The sequence below is a fragment of the Ambystoma mexicanum genome, chromosome 2q (genome assembly GCF_040938575.1).
Source record: "Ambystoma mexicanum isolate Mex_15411 chromosome 2q, UKY_AmexF1_1, whole genome shotgun sequence".
NCBI lineage: Eukaryota > Metazoa > Chordata > Amphibia > Caudata > Ambystomatidae > Ambystoma > Ambystoma mexicanum.
Window position 1 is genome coordinate 1,349,132,242 of NC_090924.1, and position 27,940 is coordinate 1,349,160,181.

The window sequence follows — 27,940 nt, forward strand, 5'->3', positions numbered from 1 at the left end:
AATGCAAAGACTCAACGTTGCACCCCTAAGGAAAATCAAATCCCTCACTAGAACCTCATGATGGACATTAACTGCAAAATGTTATGGTGTAACTTTATTGGATGTTTAACTATAGCTTAAATGTTTATTAGGATATTCAACAGTACTGGAATGTAGACATGTCATGGCTGGAGTGTAGCTATGTCATCTTATGAGGTAGCATTCCAGATCTACGAGGTAGATGTTTACTTTCACAAATGTTCCAATTTAGTCAGCTGCTGCTTTCCAGTGTGCCTTGATGTACTGTTATGCGGCTGGAGGTGTTTGTTTGAGATATTAACTTAAATAAACAGTTAACTTTATATTAGGTGCATCCAGGCCTATCAATTTAACACAAAATACCTGTAACATTGAATTGTAAAGTAACAACCTGGCTCCAAGATGAGTTTAAAGGCAGAGATAGTGGCCAGATACCACTTTAGAGTGCTAATCTGCAGGCCTGTCCAGGTCAAGAATGACAAATCCAAAACAGAGGATATGGGAAAGTTTGAAAAGGTCTAGATCCCTCTCCTAGCATCTAGCTGAGATTATGTGCCATCTGCAGACATAAATAGACTTCGATGCGTGCCCACCTAGCCGAGAGAAGTACGTATAGTAAGTCATCCAGCAAATCTCATTCCTTGCATCTTAGCCTCTCATCAGCCAAGCATGAAGAGTCAGGCGGCTGCGGTTCTGGTGAATGACCCGCTCCCTCTGACCGGGAGAGCTGATCCACTCTTGGGAGGAACAAGGAGGGAATTTTATATATTTATTATGCGCCACATGCCCATAGCCCTCAGAGCGCACATGGAACATGGACATGTCCAGCAACTCCTGATATCAGAGTCTCCATATCCAGCCCGTAGCGACCAAAACATGGATCCGAAACACAGGCTCCTAAGAACCAGCAGAATGACGGGGGAAATCGATGAGAGCTCATATCGCAGGTGGACTGGCTAGTCAATTGTCCAAGCGTTCCGACAGAGATCCCTGCCACTGTATTTCCCTAGAGCAGAAACTCACTTCCGGTTGACCCTAGGAGCAAAGAAGTCCACCGGAGGCGTACCCCAATGGGAGAGGACCTGCTCTAGAATACATATAGATTGCAATTTTGCATTTCTTTTCCCCAATAAATAACGTTTTGTGGGGGAATTAAGGCCTTTCACAGAATCTACTAGTCTGAACCTACGATTCAATACGCCTCCCCTCCTCCCTTTTTAAGGGGCCTAGGGGCCTAGATACATAGAAGACTTGCCAAATACGTACCACAAGGTTCCACAAGGTTCTTGTGTCTCTCCCACATTGTACAACGTGTTCACAAAACCTCTATTTGATATTTTGGACTATCTGGGTGTCACATATACCAATTATGCTGACGACACCCAGATACTCCCAATCTCAGGAGACTTCGCCGACTCTCTCTCTCTCTCTCTCTCTGTAAATGCCATCTACCTAGTCATCCAAGCCTGGATGGCGCAACACGGACTTTGTCTAAATGACGAGAAGACAGAGCTCCTCATTCTCGGCTCTCCTCAAAAACTATGCAAACTGGCCTCCGATTTCACCTCCATCATTGATGGTATCACCATCAAGGCCTCTAAGGACACTAAAATGTTAGGGATCTACCTTGAATCTACTTTATCCTTGGCCAGACAAACAAATGCAGTTTCCTCTGCAGCGGCAAACACCTGCAAGCTTATTACAGCCAGCTGCCCTTTCCTTTCACCAGCCAACTGTGTCACACTTGCTAGGACTCTCGTGCTGTCAAAAATTGACTACTGTAATGCCCTCCATCTGGGCACCAACAGATGTAACTTAAACAAGTTACAAATCATCCAAAACAATGCTATTAGAGCCGCTCTCAACATCCCTAGGAACCAACACATCTCAGACATCAGAGGCAACCTGTGCTGGCTTTCCGTCCCTCAACGAATTACACTGAAAACAATTGCTCTCACTCATAAATGCCTATCCAACCAAGCCCCCCTCTACTTAGCCAACAGATTCACCCTCCACAACATTAACAGACCTTGCAGAACTGCTCAGACTAACTGCCTCTCTATACCACGCTTCAACCTTCAAAGATATGGCGGAGCCAGCTTTCCAGTAATGGCGGCAAAACTCTGGAATTCACTTCCTAATTTGCTAAGATCTGAACCGTCCTTCCACAGTTTTAACAACATGGCTAAAGCTTGGCTAACCGCGCAAGACCCTTCACCTACTTGCTAATGACCTCTCATGCGCTAGCCACCTCTTGTCCTCCCGATCACCCGTAACTGCATTATGTATATATATTTATAAATGTTATTGTAATTTTAAACTGTAATTTAAACTGTAATTGTACTGCCATGACTGCCTTATGTTGTAACTAAAATAGGCGCTGGATGCCCTCTGGCGTGGTGCGCTCTATAAATAAAATAAATACAAATAAGTGCCCCGGGATGGATCTGAAACGGGTTGCAACTGAGTAGCTCACATATTAATTAATAACACTCTTAAATAATTCAATTATTAATTGTAACCCTTAGATGGAAAAGATAATAATCAGGAAACAATTTAACAAAAATTTCATTGGGGTTCTCATGGAAGTTGTGAGCAAAAAATGTGAGAGGGTAAAGGTACCACTGAGGTCACTATCCACAAGCATCGATCCTCAATCTGAGTTTTCCTTCCCTAGGCCACAGAAGTTCGAAACAACCAGTAATCCCTCAAAGCGTGTTGAATTTGTCAACTGCAGAAATATCTTCATAGTTTTCCAATTAAAAGAACATTATCCAAGGAATCCCCTTCATATGACCTGCTATAAAGAATATGAAGACGGCCTCTGATGGACTGACATCGAAGCTTGCCATTCTCAATTCGCTGATAGGTAAAATATCACAAATTATATCGGAACTACCCAGGAGTTGTTCTCGTTTTAAACTGTCTTACAAATATATATACATTGCAGATTCTCACCCCTGCTGGCATATGGGCGCCACATGGTGAGATAGGATTTTCTCCATGCAATTAATTTCGGATATGCTAGTCCTTATGGCCAGTTTCCTCTGGTTTCTGGATAAGAGGGGATGATTCTGTGAGGCTTTGTATTTCTGAGGTCGAACCTTTTTCCTGTGAATTTCAATTGGCTGTTGCTCAGGGTAGCGCTGGATTAGATATGAGAGGAGTTGTGTTTTTTCTTGGCATGATGCATCCTTTACGACTTGGTGCAACAATTCAAATATAGTTCATGTGAAATCATTTATATACTTGTGTTTAGCATTCACAACTGTGGTACTTCATGGAGTACTTATGTGATACATATCCAAGAAAGCATAAGTTGATATGCTAACAACTCTAAATGTTGGGGAAGGAAGCCTCCTGCCAGCAATTAAGTCAGCGAGAGTAGGTTTACCCTCATGACCTTCTTTGGTGGAGGAGTTCGGAATTTACTATGTAGGGTTGATTTGGGCAACCAGTGAAGATGCCTTTGGAATGGCTATTTGGCATTTCTGAAGTCCATCCTTATTCAAACGATTGGTTTGTGGACCTCAAACATGAGATTCACAAGATCTTGGCCCCCTTAGATTTGCATATATACTAGTTACAATAGCGCCCGTTTAGTTTCTTTCTTCAGCAGTGACTTTAATTGATCAACCAGGAAATTCTGAAAAGCCTACATCAAGTGAACAGTGACGCTGCAGAATTTGGGATCCATAGCCTGTTGTGAGGGGTCAGAAATGCGAGACGGACACAAAGGTATAGTTTTGTCAAAAGTTGCCATTTTATTAAATAAAATGGGGGTAGATAAACGCCTATCTTTCACTAACCTAACAAGGATGCCCCAGCCTAAAAAAAGAAAAATGACCTAGGGCCAAAAAGGCTCAGACACTCACACTAATGCACACAACAAAATTTACAAGGAATATTTGGCTGTCATTAATTTAATAAAGCAATATACCAGTACAACCTTAAGGATTTAGAAAAGTACTCCTTATGACCAGGGTCGAACTCCCTTCCCCTGGATCAATTCAAGAATACGTTGAGCAAAGTTCGATTCAACAAAGTTCTGTTCAATGTGGAATAACATTTTTTTCCATCTACTACTTTCTTCCACAAAGTAAAGTGAATGTCTTTCACAAACGTTGGCACACAAATCCAAAAACAATTGTTGGTTTCTACAGTATCCTTCTTAAATCAGGCAAAGGTCTCTCCCAAAACACAAGTTCATAAACCAAAAGGGAGTAGTTTCTTACCTGTAACTCCATTTCTCCAGCGTTGGTATCTTTCATGGATTCATATGCTGTGAATATTTCCCATCACCAGGCTGGGAAACCTCAGTAACTTTAGCTTAGCGTTTTCCTATAGACACTTTAGTGTACCATCAATGTCTTTTTGGGTGCTTTAGTATAAATAGCCCCGCCCCTGCGGCTTACCTGGAAAGGTTGGAACAGGTGGTCAAGGGCGACACCTTCATATCTAGCGAGGAATTTCGGGAAGGGCTTCAATTAGATGCACTCTCAGTCTTTCATTGCATAGAGTTGAAGGGGGTGCTGATGTCCGGAAAGTGGAAGGAGGGGGTACAAAGATCAGACGGCGATGGAATCTATTCTTATCAAGACTACCTCGACGAAGGGCGTGTACAGAGCTCTGTTGGGGGCGAGAGGTGGAGGGACGGAAGCCCTGAAGAAGAGATGGGGAAAAAGACATGGAGACGGAGCTCAGTGACCTGCAATCGGAGCACCTCGGTAAGAATACGTACAGACCCTCAATTGCATGTCACTATAAGTTACACGACTGAAGCTCCGGTATAGATGGCAATAGGACCTGGATCACTGGTCGAAAATGCATGCTGGGAAAGACCCAACCTGCTGTAGGGGGATGTGGCGAGAGGGCCGACTACTGGCATATGTTTTGGACCAGCCCCAGGGTGCAGTGCTTTTGGAAGAAGGTGTTGGGATGGATCAGGGCACTGGTAAGAATGCAAAGGGCCAGGGACCCACTGCTGGTGCGGTTTGGTATTGAGGAAGGAGAAGAGTGTTAGTCACGTCACCCACATGACGCACTTCCTGCCCCTGGCAGCCAGGGCATGTATGGTGATGTGGTGGAAATGTCCGGAGCTGCCAATTAAGTAATGTGGGCCCACAAGACAAGGGAAATATATGAGGTGGAGATACTCACAGGGGCATTACATGACCAACACCCAGTGATGGAAATGGAGTGGGCCCCTTCCTTAGCAAAAACAAAGTGCAACCAGAGGCTGATACGCCCTCAGAGAGATCGGAGGGTGGGATGGGGACACGCACAGGACAACAATGAACATACGCCCCATGCCTCCAGCAAAGAACTGACCTTGTAAACCCAAGTGGACGACGGGAAGTATCCAGATTTGGTCTATGGACACTGAAGCATGCGACTCTGCCGGGGAGGTGGGAAGATAGTTGTTATACTATAAATCACCTGCACTCGTGAGAAATATGATGGCACGGTGTAGCACTACTTGGTTGTGCTTGAAAAATGTGCAAAGAATTACAAAAAAAATGTAAGTTTTGGTCACCAGGGGGCGCGCGGATGTGGTCTGACTTTGCGTGAGCTCTGCCACTTTGGGTCCCTAAGAGGGATTGAGCCCCCACTTTGACGACCCCCCCCCCCAAGATTCTTCATCGGTGTGCTGCCAGCAGAGAGGCTCCCCCCTGTTTGGTCAAAAACCTGATCGAAAACGACCCCGGCAAACCGGAGATATACGTCCATCAAAAAGACGCCACATGTAACGGTTCCGTGGCCTGCTCGCAAGGAACTGCGCAACAGTCGGAAGCGGACCCTAGGCTTGCCAAACGAAGGACGCCTGAAAGACCTAGAACCCTGACCACGGAATTAGCACTCCCGGCGACGTCCCATTCTCCTACGTCTCGACTTCTGCTGAAAACTGTGCCCATACCATGGCGAACCCAAATCCCTCGGAGAGTGAATCAGCACCTACCAAAGGGGACATTGCCGCCTTGCTGGGCGAAATAAAGAATATGGGTGCCAGCAATGGCTCCAATATTGACAAGATTACCCAAAGTCTAGATACCATGGAGGAGAGGCTCGAAGGGGTCGAGAACAATCAAGCGTCCATAGACACTCTTGAAGCGCAACTCGACCAACGGATGACCAAACTGGAGCAACGAGAGGAGAGCTTCAAATTCAAGCTTGATGACTTGGAAAACCGGGAGAGGCGGAATAATATGAGGATATTCGGAATCCCTCAATGAGAAGGGGAAACGGAGAGTGATCTGAAGAATACTCTGCACGACATCATCAAACTCTTAGATGCCGACGATGCAGTTGATGAACCTAAGACGGAGAGGATACACAGAGCCGGAGGGCCCCCAGGCGGACCAAGATCTGTCCTCGCTCGATTCCACCGCTTTCAGGACAAAACACGGATCCTCGAGAAAGCAAGAGGTAGCGACTCAATTACCCTCCAAGGATCCCGAATCTCGATATACCAGGACCTATCATCCATGACCCTGGCACTCCGACGCACGTGCGGGCCTATCACCAAACATCTGAAAGAAAAGAACATAAGATACAGGTGGGGGTACCGCTTCTCTCTGTCCTTTGAATATAACGGAAACAAAATCAAGCTGAGCTCAGAAGGGGAGATCAAGGCGTACATCTCCGAACTCCTTGGCTCAAGCGCAGAGGAACATGATCGGGGGGACCCACACTACGAAGAAAGAGAATGGCGTATACAGGGCCCCAGAAGGAAACGTGTCAAGGGATCAAGGAAATTTCGGAGAGGTAATACCCCCCCAGGGGGGAGAGCTGATGAACTACAACACTGGTAAGGCGACATACTTTAATACATATGTCTATAGCCTGAACTGTGTAAGGATATCTAGGGTCAAAAAAAGATCCAGACCATGTACACAAAGATGGGGGGTGAAGGGGAGCTCAATCAAGATTATGATGTTATAATAGTCTTGGGGACCCGAGGCGACGGTCCCTAAAGGTGGTTCGATGCGGGACCAGCGTTTTCACCTGGGTCCGCACGGACACCGTCAATGTGGGAAGGGTGGAGGGGCAGACAAGAAATGTACAGAGGATGAAGCAATACCGGCAACACGAAGGATCACTCAAGACGACGCAAGTCCCTATGACCAATATACATACTTGACATGGGTCTCGAATCCTCAACCGAAATACTGTAATAATGGCACCAATTGAAGAGCAGAAGGGTAGGGAGTCCTTAAGGATAGGAACACTTAACGTGAAAGGCCTCAAATCGCTGACCAAGAGATCACTAGTGGCGAGGGAATTCCGTAGATCTCAAATAGACATTCTCCTTCTACAAGAGACAAAGTTTGCCAAGGGGGAGGAGAGAGGAATACTTGGAAAAAAGAGGGGGAAAGGAATTCTGGGGCTCAGGTCCACTCAGGAAAGGCGGGGTCAGAATCCTGATCAAGAAAGGAATCAACTTCGAAGTGGAAAAGACCTGGTCTGAGGCAAGCGGGCGGGCTCTCCTGATAACTGGGACAATCGCAAAGGTCAAAGTAACAGTTGCAGTAATATACTCTCCCAATGCAGGACAAGCCAAGTTCCTAGAAAAGACAATACCCAAACTAATGTTGGAAGCATCCGGCCAGGTTGTTCTTGGAGGAGACTTTAACCAGTGGGCAGACCCGACCAAAGACTGGGAACCGGGCAACCCCGAGATAAGCCAAATGAGAAGTGAACACACTGGACTTTCAGACATAATGTAGATATATGATCTACAAGATGCGTGGAGAATTAAACATCCTGATGAAAGGGGTTACACATTTTACTCCAATCCGCACAAAACATACACCAGGATTGATTACCTGTACCTCACCAAGGACCTCCTTGACACCACAACGCTATCAGAAATAATTCCGATAACATGGTCGGACCATGACATGGTCCTGGCAGATATAAGGTGGGCAGACTTACCTGTTTCAGGAGGGAAGTGGCGCTGTAATGAAAGCCTGCTGAAAGATGCAGTATTTAAAGTTGAAACGGAAACTGAAATCGAGGAATACTTCAAACTAAACAACAATGGAGAAGTCTCCAAGCAGATAGTATGGGAGGCGGCAAAAGCCACCTGGAGAGGCATCCTGATACGAGAAGGATCTACCAAAAAAAAAGAGAAAGATCATTGAGGCCAGACTTAGGTCCGAAATATGCCAACTGGAAAGCGACAACAGAGAACACCTGGGCACGGACTGCAACAACATCAACATGGCACAACGTAAAAGGGAAGAGCTAAAACTATTGGAGCACAAACGAATAGCGCGCAAACTCTGATTCCTCAAACAGAAATTCTATGAGAAGGGGGACAAGGCCGACGCACTACTGGCAGCCAGACTCAGAACAAAGGGCAGAACGGAAAGTCAAAGAGATAATTGAAGATAACCCTATGAACCCCCCAAACCACCCACACTATCCCAGAGAGTTTTGCCAACTTTTACGAGGCGTTGTACACCTCCAAAGTGACTCCAGGGGAATCAGGTACAGAACACCATCTCTCCCAGATAGATCTGCCCAAAATCTCGTATCCCGAAACGGAGCTCTTAGAATCCCTGATATCCGAACCTGAGGTCCAAGAGGCAATTAAAAGACTAACTATAGGTAAATCCCCCGGAGAGGACGGTTATACCGCTGGGTTTTATAAAACCTTTAGCAACCAACTGACACCATTCCTAAAATAGCTCTTTAACGCGATATTAGAAACAGGGACGGCCCCCGACTCCTTTACGAAGGCGCTAATAACAGTGATCCCTAAGGAGGGAAGGAACCCCAAACTTTGTGCTTCATACCGCCCAATTTCATTGCTCAACTTGGACGCAAAAATTTACACCAGGGTACTAGCCGCTCGATTAGAAGTACTGATCCCTCACCTCATACACAATGACCAAGTTTGATTTATACTGGGTAGGCAAGGGGCTGATACCATGGTTAAACTCTTCATCTCATCCATGCATAACCAGACCTACCAAGTGACCCTGCCCTACTGTCAATAGATGCAGAAAAGGCGTTTGATAGAGTGGAGTGGGAATTCTTGAGGGCAGTCCTTCGCAAGGTGGGGATAGGGCCGAGATTTAGGAAAGGGATACAAGCAGTATACACATCCCCAACAGCATCTATCTCTGTTAATGGGGAATACTCCAGATGGTTTGGCATGGGACGTGGTACTAGACACGGATGCCCCCTCTCAGGTATACTTTTTGCACTCTCCCTAGAACCCCTGGCCCAAAAGATACGATCCGACTCCAGAATAGAAGGCATGCGATTGGGAACAAAAGAATATAAGATAGCACTTTATGCTGATGACATACTTCTACACATTACCAACCCCTCTGTATCTGTCCCTCATGCTCTCCAACTATTAGAAGAATATGGTAAACTCTCCGGGTTTAAGGTGAACAAGACTAAATCAATATTGTTCCCTTTGCAAGGAACAAAAGAGGAAAACAAAACCAAGTTCTTGCCCTTAGGCCTAAAACTCGAACACTCTGCCTTTAAATATTTAGGCATCCAGATCACTAAAAACATAAAGGACCTATACAAAGCCAACTTCCCTCCCCTCCTCCAGAGCTTCTCGGCTGATCTGAACAGGTGGGACAAAATCACAATTTCGTGGTTAGGGCGGATTAACGCCATTAAAATGGTATGCCCCCCCCCCCCCCCCCCCGATTCCTGTACCCCTTCCAGATGCTACCTATCGAGATACCAAATGCGTTTTTTGACTAAGCTAAAAAACGTAGGCTTGGGTTCCTTTGGCAGGGAAAAAAGGCGAAGATTGCATTCAATACTCTGACACTTTCCAAAGACAAAGGAGGGGCAGGTCTCTCCGACCTGCGAACATACTACAAAGCCTCACAACTACGCATCCTTATCCCACACTTACGTGAACACAACCATCTACAATGGGTCCACATGGACAACCATTACTTCTTGCCGGCCACTGTGTCAGAATGGCTATGGACCCCTCACAAAAGGATAGAACGGAAAATTAAGGGCCACTCGATATCGAGTACCATCTGGAACATCTGGCAACCAAGCAAAGCAATGAACAAGATCACCACCTGGCCGTCCCCACTTAGCCACTTATGGTCCCCTGGCATAAACGATCACATACCTGAGGTAGGGAGATTCCAATCCTGGTACGAGGCGGGACTCGAAAGGGTAGGGCAACTCCAGCAGAAGGAGAAATTCATTACTCTCCCAGACCTAACTGATGCCCTAGGGATATGCCCACTGTCCACCTTCCAATACATCCAGATAAAAGGAGTCCTCACAAAATCCACATGGAAAGAAAAACTGCAGAGAGAACTCACACCATTCGAACAACTCTTGGATTCTAAGTCTGAAATGAAGGGTTTGATATCGGCTATGTACAAGGAACCTATCGAAGCAGGCACCGGGTCCACGGAACATCTTAGAAGCAGATGGGGGAGAGACTTAGGAGAGGAGATAGACCCAGAACAATGGGAAATTATATGCAAAAACGCATCCAAGACGTCCTTATCCAGCCAATATAAATCACACGCCATCAAACTCCTACATAGATGGCAATACGACCCACTCAAATTCGCCAAGATGTTTCAGACTCTGAGCCCGAAATGTTGGCGAGAATGTGGAGAAACTGCCGACTACTGGCACATGTGGTGGAGCTGCCCACGCATTAGAGTATTCTGGGAGGAAGTCCTGGCATGGATTAAGGACATAGATGGCATACAGAGAGACGCTGATCCACATTTGGTTCTCTTCGGAATGGAAAAAAACAAGGACGAATGGACTAGACTTAGGGGTCTTGCCCCACACTTATAATTAGCAGCCCGTGCGCTGCTAGTAACAAAATGGAAATCCAAAAAGGTTCCAAGTAAAAAGGAATGGATCAATTTATCAACCAACATTTATACAATGGAATTGATCACGGCTTCCCTGCATAACAAAGCACCACAATGCGAGACCTTATGGTCGGAGTTTCGAGGCACACACCTCTGAGACGATGGACTCCCAACCCGAAGACACGTGATCTTAAATAAACCAAGAATCCCAAAACATTCAATGCAAGCCAGCTTAGACCCATGAATCAAGGAAACCTCATAATAGTGAACCGAACATTACCCGCTATGAACATGTCAACAGAGAAAAGATGCCGCGATGTCGTCTGCCCAACCACGGGGAGGGAGGGGGATGGGTATGGAGAATGTTATTCTGATTGTTACTACTAGAGATCCGAAACGAACGCAAGGACGATCAACTGTATAATGAGACTCTAGTTTTGCTCTTTTGATGTAACCACATGCTAACAGAGTTGTAACAAGTGAAACGTTCGAATCTTTTGTTCTTTTTTTTGTTTTTCTGTTTATTTTTGTTTCAAAATCAATAAAAACCAAATTAAAAAAAAAAAAAAGAAAAGAAAAATTAAAAAACTTAAGCTGTCTGAGGAGTGAAGCAATTCTTGTGCTGTCTGGGACAATGTGGAGTTCGCCCTCTCGCTTCAAGAGTTCACTTCCCCCAAATGGTTTCCCTTCTGTGCTAAGCTTCAGAGCCAATGCACACAACATTTGAAGAGGCTTTATGCAATTCCGCTTGGGGCCGATTGAAGTTTAACGGGCAGAGCTGGAAACCCATTAGTTCCTCATTAGTAAGTTAACCACACACAGTGGTTGTGCAACTCTCGCATGGATTCGTAACTACATGCCACAGGCATTAGGACTTTATTGAAGGAGGTTTGACGTTGCATAATAATTCCTCTTTTTAAATGGAACATTTAACAGCATCTAGATACGCCCCCATTTTCGTTTGAATGCCACGTCAAATAAGATTTGTTTTAATATTGTTAAATAGGAAAAATAATTTGTTGTTTTGGTACACAGATATCATCAAATGTAAATTATATTATTCACAGGGTTTTATCAACTCTAGACTGATTTTATGGATAAGATGTAAAGAAATTTCTTTTGTTTAACTTTAATATATGTTTTTAACAAATTGATGGTTTATAACCGGTGTCAATAAGAGGCAAACTTGAAAATAACCAGGTTACTCACCATAGTGACCACCTTACTCCTAGTCCATAGTCCCCTTTCTTCCATACTTATGGGTCATTCTTCCATCCTGTGGGACGGGGCCAGAGCACTTTGTAAAAAGCATCCAAAAATTTTGCAAAAATGTGTCCTTCCTCTCTTTCTTGCGCGGGGCCCGGCACATGGCTGCAACCCCGCCCAACTTGGCTTCGGCCATCAGTCCTTTTCTATCGCCAGGGCTAAGACCCATTAGCAATAACATAGGAACCTTATTAGAGGGGACGGCGGGCGGGTCTATGGAGGAAAGGGGACTATGGACTAGGAGTAAGGTGGTCACTATGGTGCGTAACCTGGTCATACTCCTACGTCCCGTCCCCTTTCCTCCATACTTATGGGAGATTCCCAAGCACTACAGGAACTATGGGTGGATGGAAATACGCCTTACTGAAAAAGATTCTTCAGCACAGCCTGACCAAACTGAGCATCAGCTCTTGAGCTCATGTTCAGACGATGCTTACAAAAAGCAGATGGGGAGGCCCAAGTAGCTGCCCTAGCAATGGTCTCCCAGGGGACATATTTCTGAAAGGCAACTGCGGCTGCCTTACCCCGCACCAGGTGTGCATGAATTCCTTTAGGAGGCTTCAGCCCTTGGACGGTGAAAGACTCCGTAATGCAGGCGGCGATCCACCGAGAAATAGTCGCCTTAGATGCCCGTTTACCTTTTGGGTTACCAAAGGTCACAAACAGTTGAGAAGAATTCCTAAGCTCGGATGTTCTGTCCAGAAAGCACTTAAGAGCCATTCTGACATCAAGACAATGCAGAACCCTTTCTGCCTCCGAGGCAGGATTTGGAAAAAAGACTGGCAGGGAGATCGACTGATTCAGATGGAACTCAGATACCACCTTCCACAGGTAAGCAGGACTTGTCCGTAGGACCACCTTCTCCTTGTGAAAGACCAAGAAGGGATGCTCCACCGACAAGGCCTGGAGCTCACTCACCCGCCTAGCTGACGTAACGGTGAGCAAAAAAAGACACTTTCCAGTATAGGTACTTAAGTCCACCGTGGCCATTGGTTCCAAAGGTTGATAGCACAACGCCATCAGGACCACATTTAGATCCCACGTCGGGTGTGGACTACGAATTGGAGGATAGAGACGTGTGAAGCCTGCAAAATGCCTCTTAACCACTAGGTTACACAGAGAGTAAGAGCATTGGTCCGTAGAAAGGTAAGCGGAAATCGTTGAACGGTAAGTTCTGCATGACAGAACGTGGACACCCGACTCCACTAAGAAGGATACAAACGACAGTACCGTGTCAATTGTAGCCCCCCCCCCCCTTGGGTCCAACTGCTTGCTTAAGCGCCAATGACAGAACCTGAGCCATTTGCTTCTGTACTGAGACCTAGTCGAGGGCTTCCTGGATAATGCGCATGTTATCCGCAGACAAGTTAAGATATTCTAAAGACTTGAACTCAGGCACCATGCCACCAAGCTGAGCGATTGTGGGGAGGGGTGCCACAGCTGCTGTTCCCCCTGGTGAAGAAGATCAGGGGTCACCGGAAGTCTGATCGGTGGATACACCGACAGGTGCTGAAGTTCTGAGAACCAAAACCTGGCCGGCCACCACGGGGCTATGAGTAGGAGAGAACAGTTCACAGAGTTCTTACATTTGCAAACTGCTCGGTGAACTAGAGGCAGAAGTGGGAAAGCGTAAGCTCTCAAGTTGTGCCATGGAATCTCGAGAGCATCCCCCAGAGAGGAGGCTCCCAGCTCCCCACTGGAGGCATACTGAGGAAGCTTCTTCTTTACCGCCGTAGCGGAGAGGCCCACCTCCGGTGTGCCCCAACGCAGGAAAATCCATGAGAGAACCTCCGCCTTCAATTCCCACACATAGCTGACCATTGTCCGCCGGCTGAGGGCGTCCGCTGTGACATTCAGCTGGCCCGGGATGTGCACTGCAAGCAGCCAAACACCATGAAGAACAGCCCATTCCCAGATCTGGATGGACAGGTCCACAAGAGGGGGAGACTTGGTGCCCCCTTGTTTGTTGATGTAATACATAGACACCACATTGTCCGTGCGTATACGGACCAGCTTGTTGGCAATGATCGGTCTGAACGCCCCAAGCGCTAGGAAGATCGCCAGAAGCTCCAGATGATTTATGTGGAGGAGCTTGTCCTGAGGCGACCAAAGATCAGAGACCTGAAGAAGATCCAAAGTCGCACCCCACCCCAGAAGGGAGGAGGCCGTCGTGACGGTCACTGTAGGGGCTGGGTCCTGAAACCCCGCACCCACCAACAGGTTGCTGAGAGACGACCACCACTCCAGGTCCACTCTCATGGAAGCCGGAATCATTATCAACCTGGAGTCCGGATCCACAGCCTGACGCCAAGAACTCTGAAGAGCCATCTGAGTTCGCCTCATCTTGAGACAAGCAAGAGGAAGAGACAACACGCACAAGGCCATGAGGCCCAGAAGCCTCTGGAACCACCAGGCCGACATGCTCTCCGACTGCGCAAACTTCTGACACGTGGCTAACAGATCCGCCATTCTGTCCACCGTCAGGTACACTCTGCAGTCGATCGTGTTCCAGCGAAAACCCAGGAAAATCAAGTCCTGCGAGACCGTCATGGAAGATTTCCGCCAGTTCACCGACAGCCCAAAATGGGACAGGAGCTGTAGGAGAGACTGAAGATTGCTTGCGGCTCTCAACGGGCAAGGACTGCGTTCGAGCCAGTCATCCAAATACGGATACACATGGATACCCTGCAGATGAAGATAGGCCGCAATCACCGACATCATCTTCGTGAAGACACGCGGCGCCGAGCTGAGGCCAAAAGGAAGCACTAGAACCTGGAAGTGCTCCTCTCCCAAAGAGAAACAGAGATATCTCCTGTGTGGACTCCAAATCAGAATGTTCATGTACGCATCCTGAAGATCCACAACGCTGAGTCAATCGCCCATCTGCAAGGAAGACCGTATCTGGCTGGGCGTGATCATCTTGAATTTCTCTTGGGTAGGAAAAGATTGAACTGGGAAAGGTGTAGGATGGTGCGCAGGCCAGCCTGGTTGGGTTTGGGCACCGTAAACAGCCGGGAGTAGCAGCCCTCCCCTCGTTCCCCGAGAGGAACGGGTTCCACCGCTCTGAGGTCCAGAAGCTTCTGCACCTTGGCATTCAGGGAGGCTGATCCAGACAGCTGGAAAGGACGGTTGAAGGGTGGGGTAGGGGTAAGCGGAAGCCCGTGTGAGCGACTGACAAGACCCATCCGTCTTCGGTGATGGTCTGCCATGCCTCCCAATGAGACACAATGCGTCCTTCCACTGGGGTCTCGTGCAAGCACGGAGAACCCTCATTTTGTAGGTTTTTCAGTGGTATTGCCATCTGAACCTGAGGAGGAGCCGGAGAAGCGGGAGAAAAACCGAGTCTGTTGCTGTCTCCTGCGGTTATTCCCCGAAGGGGTATCCACTCTGCGATATTTCCGGTTAAGGAAGCCCCTGAAACCCGAGGAGGGCCGACTTTGCAACAGGGGTCTCTGGGTTTTAAAGGGAGTTTTTACCAGGACTGACAAGGACTTAGCTGTCTGCGTGCTATCCTTCGTATTGGTCAGCTCTACATCCATTGTAGAATGAAACAGCTCCTTACCGTCAAACGGAAGGTCCAACACCTTGTCCTGCACCTCTTTCGAAAACTTGGTGGCATGTAGCCACGCCTGTCGTGAGGCATCAAACCCCAGCCTAAGGCCCCAAGCCGAGGTGTCTATGTGGTGAGCCGCAGCCTCCAGGAGCTCCTGGAGCTTCGGATAAGCCCGTCTTAAAATCCTCCAGTTTTTCGACCGGAATTAACTCCTCAAACTCCGACAGACCTTTCCACATCCGCATATTAGCCCCCGCTAACACTAGTTCGGCATTGGCCTGCCGGAGCTGCAAGGCCGAGTTAGCGAAAATCTTCCTCCCAAGGGAGTCAAGAAGCTTGTCCTCCTTTCCCAGAACCTGAGTAACCACCGTGGAAGAGGATGTTGCAGTCCACTGTGGAGGAGGGGGGCGGACAAGACAAAGCCACCCCTTCCGAAGACAGTAGCCTATATCGCGCATCAATTTTCTTATTGACGAAAAGTCCAGAGTGTGGCTTTTCCCAAACCCTACGGACCTCGGTCAGAACGTCCTTCTGCAAGAACAGGCCGGTACAATCCATAAGGAGACTTAGGCAGAAACCTGTGCAGTTCCCTTAGGGACCACTGCAAAAGATGTACGACTACAGGTGTTGGCAGTAAACCCCACTTGGTAGCAGTCTGCACCACCCAGATTCACCAGGTAGCTGTGGCTGAGCAGTCAGACTTCCCTCAAGAAGAGTTAGGCAGTATGCAAAGTATACACAATAGGCACTCGGATACAATAATACAAGCAAACACTGACCAGAGCTTTGGTATCAAAGTATATAATTATTTATTTAAAAACACACAGTTTGAAACACTACAGCACTCTTATTGTAAAATATTCTAAACACAGTTACTATTGTAATATATACACCCCTTTTTCCTCATCAGATAGGTCACAGTAAAACACCACTTATTTTCATACAGAGGTGAGCGCTTAACTAGATTACACTCCAATAAGTTTGTGAGAAAGGGAGGGAAAAGGACAGAATATGAAAAGGTACACCACTCCAAGATTCAGGAACACTGTTAGCAAGGCAGAAGAGCAAGTGTCACTTGTGAGCCAAAGTCCATAGGCTGGGCCCACTCTTAGAGAGAGCAGAGCACAAATGCGCCCAAGATCACACAGTTACACTATGCTTAGAAAGTCTTGCAGAGGGTTCAAAAAGGGTTTAGAGAGGCTTTAAGAAAGTTTAGCTAGGGTGTCCCAGACTAACCCAGGTTTGAAAGCCGGGGGCTAAATCTACCCCGTACAGTCGGTAGTAAGGGAAGCTAAGCAGGACACAGTACCTTAAGTGGGAAGGATCCTCCAGCGGCGGCAGTTGTTCCTGGTAGTGGGTGCTCGACTTGGAGGAAAGATGAAGGTCATTGCACTACCGGGGAAGAAACCAGCCGCGGAGTTTTCCGGTTAAAGGTGGTACCTTGGTTTTGCGGTTGTGGTAAAACATGGTATCCCGGTTGCCGGGGTGCTTGGCACGGGCAAGGCGGCCACGAGGTACGTCGGGAAAGCGAAAAGACGGTGAAACTGGTTATCCCCACCAGTCAAAGGAAGAAGACTCTCCGGCGGGAGATCTGTCGTTGGGAAAAGTGGTGAGGCAGTCCAGCAGGGCTCCACCGATGGTGGTGTCGTGGCAGGTCGGCTCAGCTTCTCCCTCGTCGGATTCTTAGGTCCTGTGGCGACTCCTGAAGTTCCAGTCCCCAAAGCCCTGCTTTTACGCAGCAAACCCCCACTCAGCCTAGCTGTCACTCAAACATGCTAAGTGGGGAGCCGGCCGGCTCACCACTTGGGACAATCAGGATGGAGTGCGACTTGAGTTGCCTAGGCAACTCAGTCCAGGGTGCCTAAATTCCCCTCCACCCCTCCCAAGTACCCCCAGACAGAGTGGCACCACTTTGGAGGGCTTCTGTGGAGAAGGAGGAGGCCTCATGAGGAGGATAATTCCAGGGACGCAACAGGGAGGGTTGCCACACAGGCCCATCCCCAAAGTGCCCACAAAAATCAAAGGTGCCAACCCCACAGGCAACGAAACATAGTGCGGAAGGGGCCTCCGAGCGTTCCAGTCGTAAACTAGGCAAAAGGGATGCGCACAAGGAATTTTATGTTCACCCACAGAACCAAGCCCTACACCTGAGGCCGATGGCGTAGTTGTAGGGGAAGCACTCAAAATGTCTGCCGTGGTCGTGGCGGGAACGGCCGCCATTTTGCCATCACCTCAGGGGAACTGCGGGACGTGAGGAAGTGAATCCGGTGTCTTAACTTTAGCCTTTACGAAAGGAACCTCAGCAGAGCTGGTACTATGAGGCCTGGACTGTTTCTGCGACATACCAATAGCCAAATTAGCCTTCTCAGGAAGGACCTCGGCTCTGCCGGTAAAGGAAGAACTTTCCTTCTTTGCCCCCTCAACAGTTCTGGCGTCGCCACAAGAGCGGGAACAGTGAGAAACAACTTTCACCGATAAGGCCTTGCCAGGCCGCTCAGAAATGTTGCTAACCTTAGCCTCTGTACGAGGGACCTCGGACCCAGGTCCGGTAACGGCCTTACAAGCGCGGGCCTCGAACATCCGTTCGGTAACACCAAGCCCAACCAAGGCCCCGGGGCGCACCCCGGTTTTATTTTTCAGGGAAGCCGATAAAGAGGCCTCAGGGCTAGCTCCGGTACCCCACGACTCAGTAGAATAGGTCTGCAAGCCACCCCCACTGGAGGGGCCTCGGAGAAAACTCTGGTACAATCTTTAGGCCCAGAAGGCACCTCAGGGCAATCCCCGGTGACAGAGCGACTAACGCTCCTCCCGGCTCGGGAAGAGCCCGGAAAGCAATCTCCTGGCCGGGGTGCTCTAAAAAGTAAAGAATTTACCGGGCGTTTCTTCTTTTCGTGGATAGAAGCTTGAAAATGCAAGGGAGGGGCACGTCGAAACACCTCCTACCAGCGCTCTAACCGACGTTGAAGTGCCCGGATGACAGGGAATCACAGTAAAAACAGGAGTCCCAACGGTGGTCCGGACCCAAACACTCGAGACAAAGGATGGGGGTCCGGCCTCGCGAAGCGTCAGTGACACCATGAACAATCTGGAAAGTCTAGTTTGAACGACAAACAGACTAGTACACGATCGCTAGCGAGAGCCAGAGAGGAAAAAAGGGAAGAAAATCTTCCACGGATAGAAGTGCGTCCAGTCCCGAACGAGCGGAGAAAAGGACTGATGGGCGATGCGCGGGGTGGAGCCTAGATGGGCCCGGAAATGCAACATACCACCTAGGCCAGTACTGGGTTTCGAGTAAGAGTTCCAATTGCAGGTTTTCACCATTGGGTGAATAGATGCCTCTCGCCTCTATCCAACACCTTTAAATATATCTAAGAAGACACCCAAGCCTCATGGCAGCATCAATTGCAAGTGGCACTGCAAGAAGATATAGCTAAAACTGTGGTTCAGTCTTGCCAATTTCATTGGGTACATGTAGGAGAAACATTTTAACTCCCTCTTGGTCACAAACCAAACTTTCTTCCATGACACCTCATAGGAAAGGTAATGTTTTACTTTGATGCTTTCTATACCCCAACCACATACACAGACACCCAAGTAATTGTCTATACCAAAAGGATCTATGATTTAAAGGAAAACAATGAAAGTTCTTCCAATCAGGAACATTTAAATACACACAAATGTTTCAGAATTTAAATGACTGAGCATGAAACTAATTCATGGCTTACAGCAAAAAGGGCAACCTTACTTACCATCCCTATCTTCATCATGAACATTGACATACAAATACTCCATTCCTCGCCCCTTCTTGTATTCCTCAATTCCCTGGAGTTTACGAATCAGACTGGTTTTTCCTGCTCCATCTTCACCTGCAGAAGAACAAAATCAGCTTGGTCAATGCATAGCTGATGTACTAGTCTTTATCCTGACCAACATTTACATTTTGAAGATATTTCATTTATTCCAGTCACAAAACATTCAAGTTATCACCTGGAAAAACAAGCATTCTGGCAGGCTTTAAGAAAGAACTTCCCAGGATTCGAGGCATAACAAACTAAATATATGTTAAGCTTTGCTATGTATTGGTGCCACTAGTTGATGGAATTAGTAAAGTGATGGCCAAAATTGTGTTTTCAAAGCACATGCTGGCTTCATTCAGATTGTCTCAGGTTTAGTGAATAATAACCGAAAAAGTGGTTCCCTCATGCGGAAAAGCAACGATTCTGCCAAAAGTAAAACGGTCATTGTGCAGCATTCCCAGGGAGATTGTGTGCCAATCCCAGATGTCAGAGCTCCACCCAATGAAAACCTATTTGCAAGGACATATTTAGCCTCATGATTTAACAAATCAGAGGGTGTTGGTGAAGCTCTATTTAGGGATTGTGTTTTGATTTTTACGTCTTTGAATTTCTGGGAAATAGTTATTGTTCTGAGGTTCACAGCCGAAAGTGTGTGGTGGCAATGCTCCTCTGTCACAAAGTGCCAGATGGGAGATTGCAGTGCTAGGAACTATTCTATGAGAATATGTCCCTGTGCCATGAAAAGCCCAAATGTATACTTAAGCAGAGTAAGTGCAGGGAGGGGGTCAGGATGGAGTGGCAAGAGCGCAATGATGTACAAGGGGGAGAAGTGCTGTGGAGAGGGGGTGTGAGGTGTGTGTAGAAGGGAGTAAAGGTGTGTGTCTGCATTGTGGCGAGTCCAAAGGAGGACGTGGAAGCCGAGGACACATGGTTTTATTCAAGGAAAATTATGCGGCCTAACTTTCCCCATCGCTATGGGTGGTCCCTACCAATGCTAATAAGGTGCTCGTAAGTAATTCATAAATGTCCAAAGAAATAAGTCTGCTGTCCAAACTAACCTAACTGACACTACCAATATGATATCCAACTTAGGTCAGGAGAATAGCTCCCTTCTCGAGGGTACTTCTGGTACCAGTCTTAGGATTCCTTATTTAATCTTCATATAGTCTTGTTATTTCTTATATCAGTCATGGTTACTCTTACAGTGGGCCATTAGCTTTTCTCTTCCCCTTGTGAATAGCCTTAGTGGAGCTTTTAAAAGCTCTGTATTCCTGGTTACTAGATTCAAAGCATTCTTGAAAAATACTATTTCTCTGGTAGGCCTTCCCTACTGGGCAATTATGGTTATCCTTGTTCAGGTCTATTTGATTTTAACAGTTCCTCTGAGCACTGGCTAATAATATTCTCCCGTGTTATTCTCTCCTTGTATAGAATTTTGCGGTACTTTGCCACGTTTCCCAGGGTATCGTTCTGCATTTTTCTTATCTTTCACTCAAGGTTTCTGTTAGGCAGAAACCTGTGCAGTTCCCTTGGGGAACACTGCAAAAGATTTAAGACTACAGGTAGAGCAGTAAACCCCTTTGGTAGCAGTCTGTACCACCCAGATTTACCTGGTAGCTGTGGCTGAGCAGTCAGACTTCTCTCAAGAAGAGTTAGGCAGTATGTAAAGTATACACAATATGTACCAAAACACAATAGCACAAGCAAACACTGACCAGAGCTTGGTTTCAAAAGTATATAGTTATTTATTTAAAATACACATAAGTTAAAAACACTCTAGCAAAAATATAGTAAAAGCACTTCAACACAGTTATAATGAAAGTAGATTCAATCCTTTCTCCTATCTAGACAACTCTAAGTAAACACCACTTAATTAAAACAGAGGTGAGTGCTTAACGTTAGATGACACTCTAGTAGTTTCCAAGAAAGGGAGAGAAAAAACAGAAATGGGTTAGACACACCACTCTAAGGTCCAGAGCACTTGCAATAGGCTTAAAGAAGAATAAAGTCACAGGTGAGCAAAAGTCACTAGGCAGGGCCCACTCTTAGAGTAGCCGGAGCGAAAATGTGCCCAAGATCACACTGTTAGTCAGAGATTCAAAGTCTTGCAAAGAGTCAAAAAGAGGTTAGAGTGGCTCAGAAAGTTTAGCCAAAGTGTCCCAGGCACTCCCAGGTTCGAAAGCCGGGGACTAAATCTACCCCGTACAGTCGGTAGCAAGGGAAGCCAGGCAGAACACAGTACCTTAAGCGGAAAGGATCCTCCAGCGGTGGCAGTTGTTCCAGGCAGTGGCAGCAGGGCTCGACGTCGGTCAGGGGAGAAGAAGTTCTCGCTGAAGAGCAGAAGAAGAGGGTCGTTGCACTGCCCGGGAAGAAACCAGCCGCGGAGTCCTCCGGTTAAAGGGTTGGTACCGACTTTCGCGGTATGGGGGTAAAGTGTGGTATTCCGGTTGCCGGGGTGCTTGGCACAGGCAAGGCGGCCACGAGATACCTCAAAGAACGGAAAGAAGGCGAAAACTGGTTGTCCCCACCAGTCAAGGGAAGGAGCCACTCCGTTAAGAGTTCTCCTCGGTCGTCGGGAAAAAGTGGTGAGACGGTTCAGCAGGGCTCCACCGGGTGGTGTCGTCGAAGCAGGTCGGCTCAGCTCTTCCCTCGTCGGATTCTTGGTCCTGTGGCGACTTCTGAAGTCCCAGTCCCCAAAGCCCTGCTTTTATGCAGCAAACCCCCATTCACCCAGCCTAGCTGTCACTCAACCATGCTAAGTGGTGAGCCGGGCGGCTCACCACTTGGGCCAATCAGGACGGAGTGCGACTTGAGTTACCAAGGTAACTCAGTCCAGGGTGCCTAAATCCCCCTCCACCCCTCCTAAGTACCCCAGACAGAGTGGCACCACTTTGGAGGGCTTCTGTGGAGAAGCCCGCCAAAAGTGGAACAAAGGGCTCCACTTTGGGTCAGAGTTACAGAGGCGAACACCAACGCCATTTTAGAATCAAGTTTTGGCAAAAAGTCCCAACCGGAGTTATAAAAATAAATATATAAACCGGCGGTATGTTTAAGGCTACCGTAAATAAATAATTAAATGTGTTAGCCTAAAACAATGGGAAATCCCATAGGGAAATATTCGCGGTCGAATATAAAAAGTAGTTTCCACTGCCACCAGCCAAAACTCGATCAGGGGGGACGGAGACGTGCCCCCTCGACTAACAGACCCTGGGGCAATCGAATTGCCCCAGCCAGTACGTCCACAATATGATGGTTTGTACTGGTTCTGTTCAGGATTCAAGACTAGCAAAGTCTTTGGTGACTTTACATGCCCTGGGAGACAGTAGTCAGTCCCAGGGTATGGAGTCTATGTTGGGGAGTCCCTAGGACACCCCTGGGTCACGGCACAGAGGGTGCTGTGTGACCCACATCACAAAAATACATGAGGCCCTATGGAGTAAGAGACCCCATAGCCCATTCAACACAAGGTTTAACCAAGAAAACACACTTCAACATGTCCAAGAGTGAGGGTAAAAGAGTCTCACTCTTGGCAGGAGAAAAAAATTAAACCCCAGAAATCCAGCAAAGCTGCTGGGGGACTCACTAGGTAGGGAAATTCAGCCTAAACAGAGAATTCTCCCTAACACTCGCCCCCCCCAGACTAAGGGACAGGAGGATTTAATCCACTCCTGGATGAACCTCATACCTCTAGTCGATGATATACATCCTAGAGAGTCCATCAGCATTTTGATGGTGACACCCTGACCTGTGCTCAATGGTGAAATCAAACCCTTGCAGGCAGATTGACCATCTCAATAGTTTTGGATTTTCCCCTTTTATTTGCATTAACCATCTCAAGGGTTGGTGGTCAGTCTGAATAACAAAAGTAGAACCATACAAGTATGGCCTAAACTTCTTCAGTGCCCACACAATAGCAAAGCATTCTCTTTCGATAGTTGCCCACCTTGTCTCAGGATCCTTCAGTTTCCTACTGATGAAGCAAATGGGGTGCTCCCTACCCTTCTCATCCAGTTGGCTTAGAACTGCACCTATACCTACATTGGAAGCATCAGTTTGTACAATGAAAGGTTGGTGGTAGTCAGGAGCTCTCAATACTGGAGCCTGGCAAAGAGCTCTCTTCAGTTTTTCAAAGGCCTGATTGCACTCCTCATTCCATTTTACCTTTTTAGGGAATTTGGGAGAGGAGATTACATTCAGTGGAGAAGCTATGGTCCCATAGTTCTCAATGAAATTCCTGTAATACCCAGTGAGGCCTAGAAAAGCTCTCACTTGGGTTTGAGTAGTTGGTGTTGTCCAATTTTGCACAGCTTCAATCTTGCTGGGCAAAGGCCTTATTTCTCCACCTCCTACCTCATGTCCAAGGTAGACCACTTTACTTTGACCAATCTGGCACTTACTGGCTTTGATTGTCAAATGGGCCTGTTTCAGAGCCTGCAACACATGGCCTAGGTGGTTCACATGTTCTTCCAAGGAGTGGCTGAAGACTGCAATGTCATCCAAGTATGCCATGCAGAAATCTTCCATCCCAGCCAGAACTTGGTTCACCATCCTTTGGAATGTGGCAGGTGCGTTTTTCAGTCCAAAAGGCATGACCTTAAACTGGTACAAGCCAACTGGGGTTGAAAATGCAGTTTTCTCCTTGGCATGGTCTGTCAGGGCTATTTGCCAATAGCCTGACGTCAGGTCAAATGTGCTGAGGTACTTGGCTGCACCAAGTTTATCCACCAACTCATCTGTCCTGGGCAAAGGGTGGGCATCAGTCTTGGTGACTGCATTTAGAGCTCTATAGTCCACACAGAATCTCAAGTCTTTGGATCCTGCCTTTGGTACTAACACAACTGGGCTAGACCATGGACTAGTAGAGGGTTCTATTACCCCGAGATCAAGCATCTTCTTGACCTCTCCTTTGATGTGGGCTCTGATATGTTCTGACATTCTGTATCCTCTGCTTTTGACTGGCAGACAGTCACCAGTGAGTATCTCATGCTGGCCCCAAGGGGTCAAGCCTGGTGACAGTGAGAACAGGGAGGCAAACTGATTTAACATAGATTTGCACTCCTCTTGTTGCTCAGGTGTCAGGTCTGAAGAGAGATTGACTCCTTCAACTTTTTCATCTAAAGGTACACCTCTGAGGAGATCAGGGAGAGATTCACTCTCTTCCTCCTCTGCAGCTGAAGCTAGGAGCAAGGCTCCTACATCAGGTCTGGAGATGTAGGCTTTTAGTCGGTTGGTGTGGAAGACTCTAGGAGCTTCCCTGGGTCTGCCCAGATCCACCAGATAGTTGACCTCTCCAAGTTTTCCCACAACCTTGAAGGGTCCCATCCATTTGTCTTGCAAGGCCCTCTGCCTTGTTGGGAGCATAACTAGAACAAGCTGGTCTTGAGTAAACTCAACCATGTTAGCCTTCTGGTCGTGCCAATGTTTGACCAGGGCTTGACCAGCTTTCAAGTTGTCACTTGCTTCTGCCATCATGTGTGACATTCTCCTCCGGAGACCTATCACATAGTCAGTCACTCTGACTGGCTTGAGGGGAGGAGCACCTTCCAACCCCTCCTTAATCAGGGCCAATGGACCTCTGACTGGATGGCCATAGAGAAGCTCAAAGGGAGAATAACCTACTCCCTCCTGAGGGACTTCTCTATAAGCAAAGAGAAGGCATGGCAGTAGAAGGTCCCACTTTTTCTTAAGGGGTTCTTCCAAAGCACCTATCATGCTCTTCATGGTTCTGTTAAACCTTTCAACCAACCCGTTTGTCTGAGGGTGGTAGGCGGTTGAGAACTTGTAGGTAACTCCACAGGTTTTCCACATGGCCTTCATGTAGTGGGACATAAAGTTTGACCCCCTGTCAGAGATTACCTCCTTAGGAAACCCAACCCTGGTAAAAATACCAAGGAGGGCCTTAGCCACAGCCGGAGCTGTAACAGTCCTCATAGGAATGGCCTCCGGGTACCTAGTAGCATGGTCTACTACAACAAGGATAAACCTGTTGCCTGAGGAGGTTGGAGGATCAAGGGGACCAACAATGTCAATCCCTACCCTCTCAAATGGGACTCCCACAACTGGGAGAGGCACTAAAGGTGCCACATTCTTGGAACCAACCTTACCAGAAGTCTGGCAGGTATGGCAGCTCTTACAATATCTATCTACTTCGGCCCCCATCTTTGGCCAATAAAAGTAGAGTGAGAGCCTTTCCTTGGTCTTCTTGAAACTCAAGTGGCCAGCCAAAGGTATCTCATGGGCTAGTTGTAAGAACTGTTGTCTGTTTTCCTGTGGGACTACAAGGCGTTTGTAGTCTCCAGGTTCAGACTCAGTGGGTTCACTGTAGAAGAGGCCATCTTCCCAGTGCAACCTATACTTCCCAGGCTCTTGCCCATCAGCTTGAGAAGCTGCCTGGTGGCGGAGACCCTCCAGAGTTGGACATTCTCTTTGCCCCTTACGAAAAGCTGCCCTGCTAGGCCCACCTTCTGCCAGTAAAGACTGCAGCTCAGGATGGTCCTCAGGGTCCAAATCTCCAATAAGGTTGGGGCCTCCTTCTAGCTCTTCCTCAGAGTCTAGCTCAACCACACAGGGTTGTACCTCCCTCTCAGCCTCAGCTGGAGGTGGAGTTACAGGTGTAACTTTGGACAACCTAGGGGAAGTCCTTGTTGGAAGCACTGGAGTGCTTGCTGCTGGCTTTTTCCTAGGAGTCTTGGGTTGCCCCTTTGCTCCTGATCTGGTAGTTACTGCAGTAAGTTGCTCCAGTGGTAGAGGAGTGATTTCTGTCATCATCTCCTGAGATAACCCTCTCAGGGTTTTCTCCCTTGCAGGTTTTGTGAGTTCCTGAAACCTTTTGCTAGGAGGTCTGGGGGTATGAGATACAACTCCAAGAGCTTTGAGGTCATTACCCAACAGAACCCTACCTGGCACTTCACATTGTACACTGACAGGTATTTTTACAGCCATATCATTACATTGGATGAGAACTGGTAACTGGGGACACATCTGCACAGGCCCACCAGCTAACTTGGTGAGGCATTTGGGTGCCTTAGCAACATCCTCTGCCTTGAAAAATGATTCATCCACCACAGTTATGCTGGCTCCAGTGTCCCTAATGGCAGGAGTCTCCTGACCATTCACCTGGACACTGTCCTTATAATACTCTTTAGTATTATCTGGGATAGAGTTATAGACATCTAAATTCTGTTGCTCCCACAACCCCAGAGAGACTAAAGAAACACTAGCTGAGACTCCAGTGGGTTCATCAGCTAGTAATAGAAAGTTTCCACTTGCCATGGGTACTTCCTCTTCTGGAGCGAAGGCTAAGGAGGCAAGCTGGACCCCTGAAGGTTTACCCTTACATCTGGGATCTCCTTTCACATGGTCAGTAGCCTTACAAACAAAGCATGAGCCAAAGGCTCGCTGGAATGGAGGCTTGTTCTGACCTCCTTCTGGTCTGGGACCAGAAGGTACACTAGCCTGATTTGGTTTCCCTTGTGGCTTACCCTTATAGTTTTGTTTGGGGCCCTCTTTGGAATTTGTAGTATTAGAATTCTCTTTGGAGTCCTTCTTAGACTGTTTTTCCCCATCCTTCTTCTGAGTTACCCCAGAATCCTTGTGAGTGGCCCTGTTGGCAACCCACAAGTCAGCAGCCTTAGCTAGCTTCCGGGAATCTAATTCCCTGGAATCAGCCAAGTGTTGTCTGAGCTCAGGAGAGCAGGCATCATAAATAGTCTCCAACATAAACAAATTCTTCATACCTTCATAAGTGTTCACCTTGTAACCCTTAATCCATCCCTCTAAGTTTTTCAAACATTCATTCACCCAGGTAGCCCAAGGGGTACCATCATGCTTTTTGAGGCTCCTAAACCTCTTAAGATACTGGGAAGGGGTCTTCCCAAACCTAGCTATCAAAGCTAGTTTCACACATTCATAGTCCTTCCTATCCTCCTCCCCCATCTCCATTACCACATCAGTTGCAACAGGGGGAAGCCTAGAGAACAACCAGGTGAGTAAGTCATTTCCTGTGATGTTCTGGAGCCCATGATTATATTCAAACAGAGACAACCAATCCAACACATCCAACTTAGGCTCATACATACCAACCAATTCTTTAGGCATCCGGGGTCTTTTAGGACTGGAACTTCTAGAGGAGCCAGAGAGAGAAACATTCTCAACAGATAATTTCTTCATTTCTAAGTCATACTTGAGCTCCATTTCCCTTAGCCTTAGTTCTTTGTCAGTTTGAGCATTAAGTTTCTTATACTCCAATTCTAGCTTCATTTTCTCCAGTTCAAAGTACTGAGGACTAAATGTGGGACCTGGTAAAGGTCCAGTAGGTACAGCAGGTAGAGCAGGCAGAGGCCTAGGGGGGACAGTTACAACAGCCTCACCCTCCTCTTCTGACTCTTCCTCAGAAACATCAACATTTTGCTCCATGTTAACTTCAACACTGTCATCTACCGTCGCTGGAGTGGTAGGTTCCTCTGAACCAT

At 47.4% G+C, this 27,940-nt stretch overlaps 1 protein-coding gene across 1 annotated transcript in view; it reads right to left on the bottom strand.

The window, feature by feature from the left end:
• Positions 1–27,940, bottom strand: part of DYNC1LI1 (dynein cytoplasmic 1 light intermediate chain 1) — a 1,016,060-nt gene that overhangs the window by 811,914 nt on the left and 176,206 nt on the right. The window contains exon 3 of the mRNA XM_069648812.1: positions 19,422–19,538. Within this exon, the coding sequence (XP_069504913.1) occupies positions 19,422–19,538 (117 nt within the window). The remainder of the gene's footprint in view (positions 1–19,421; positions 19,539–27,940) is intronic.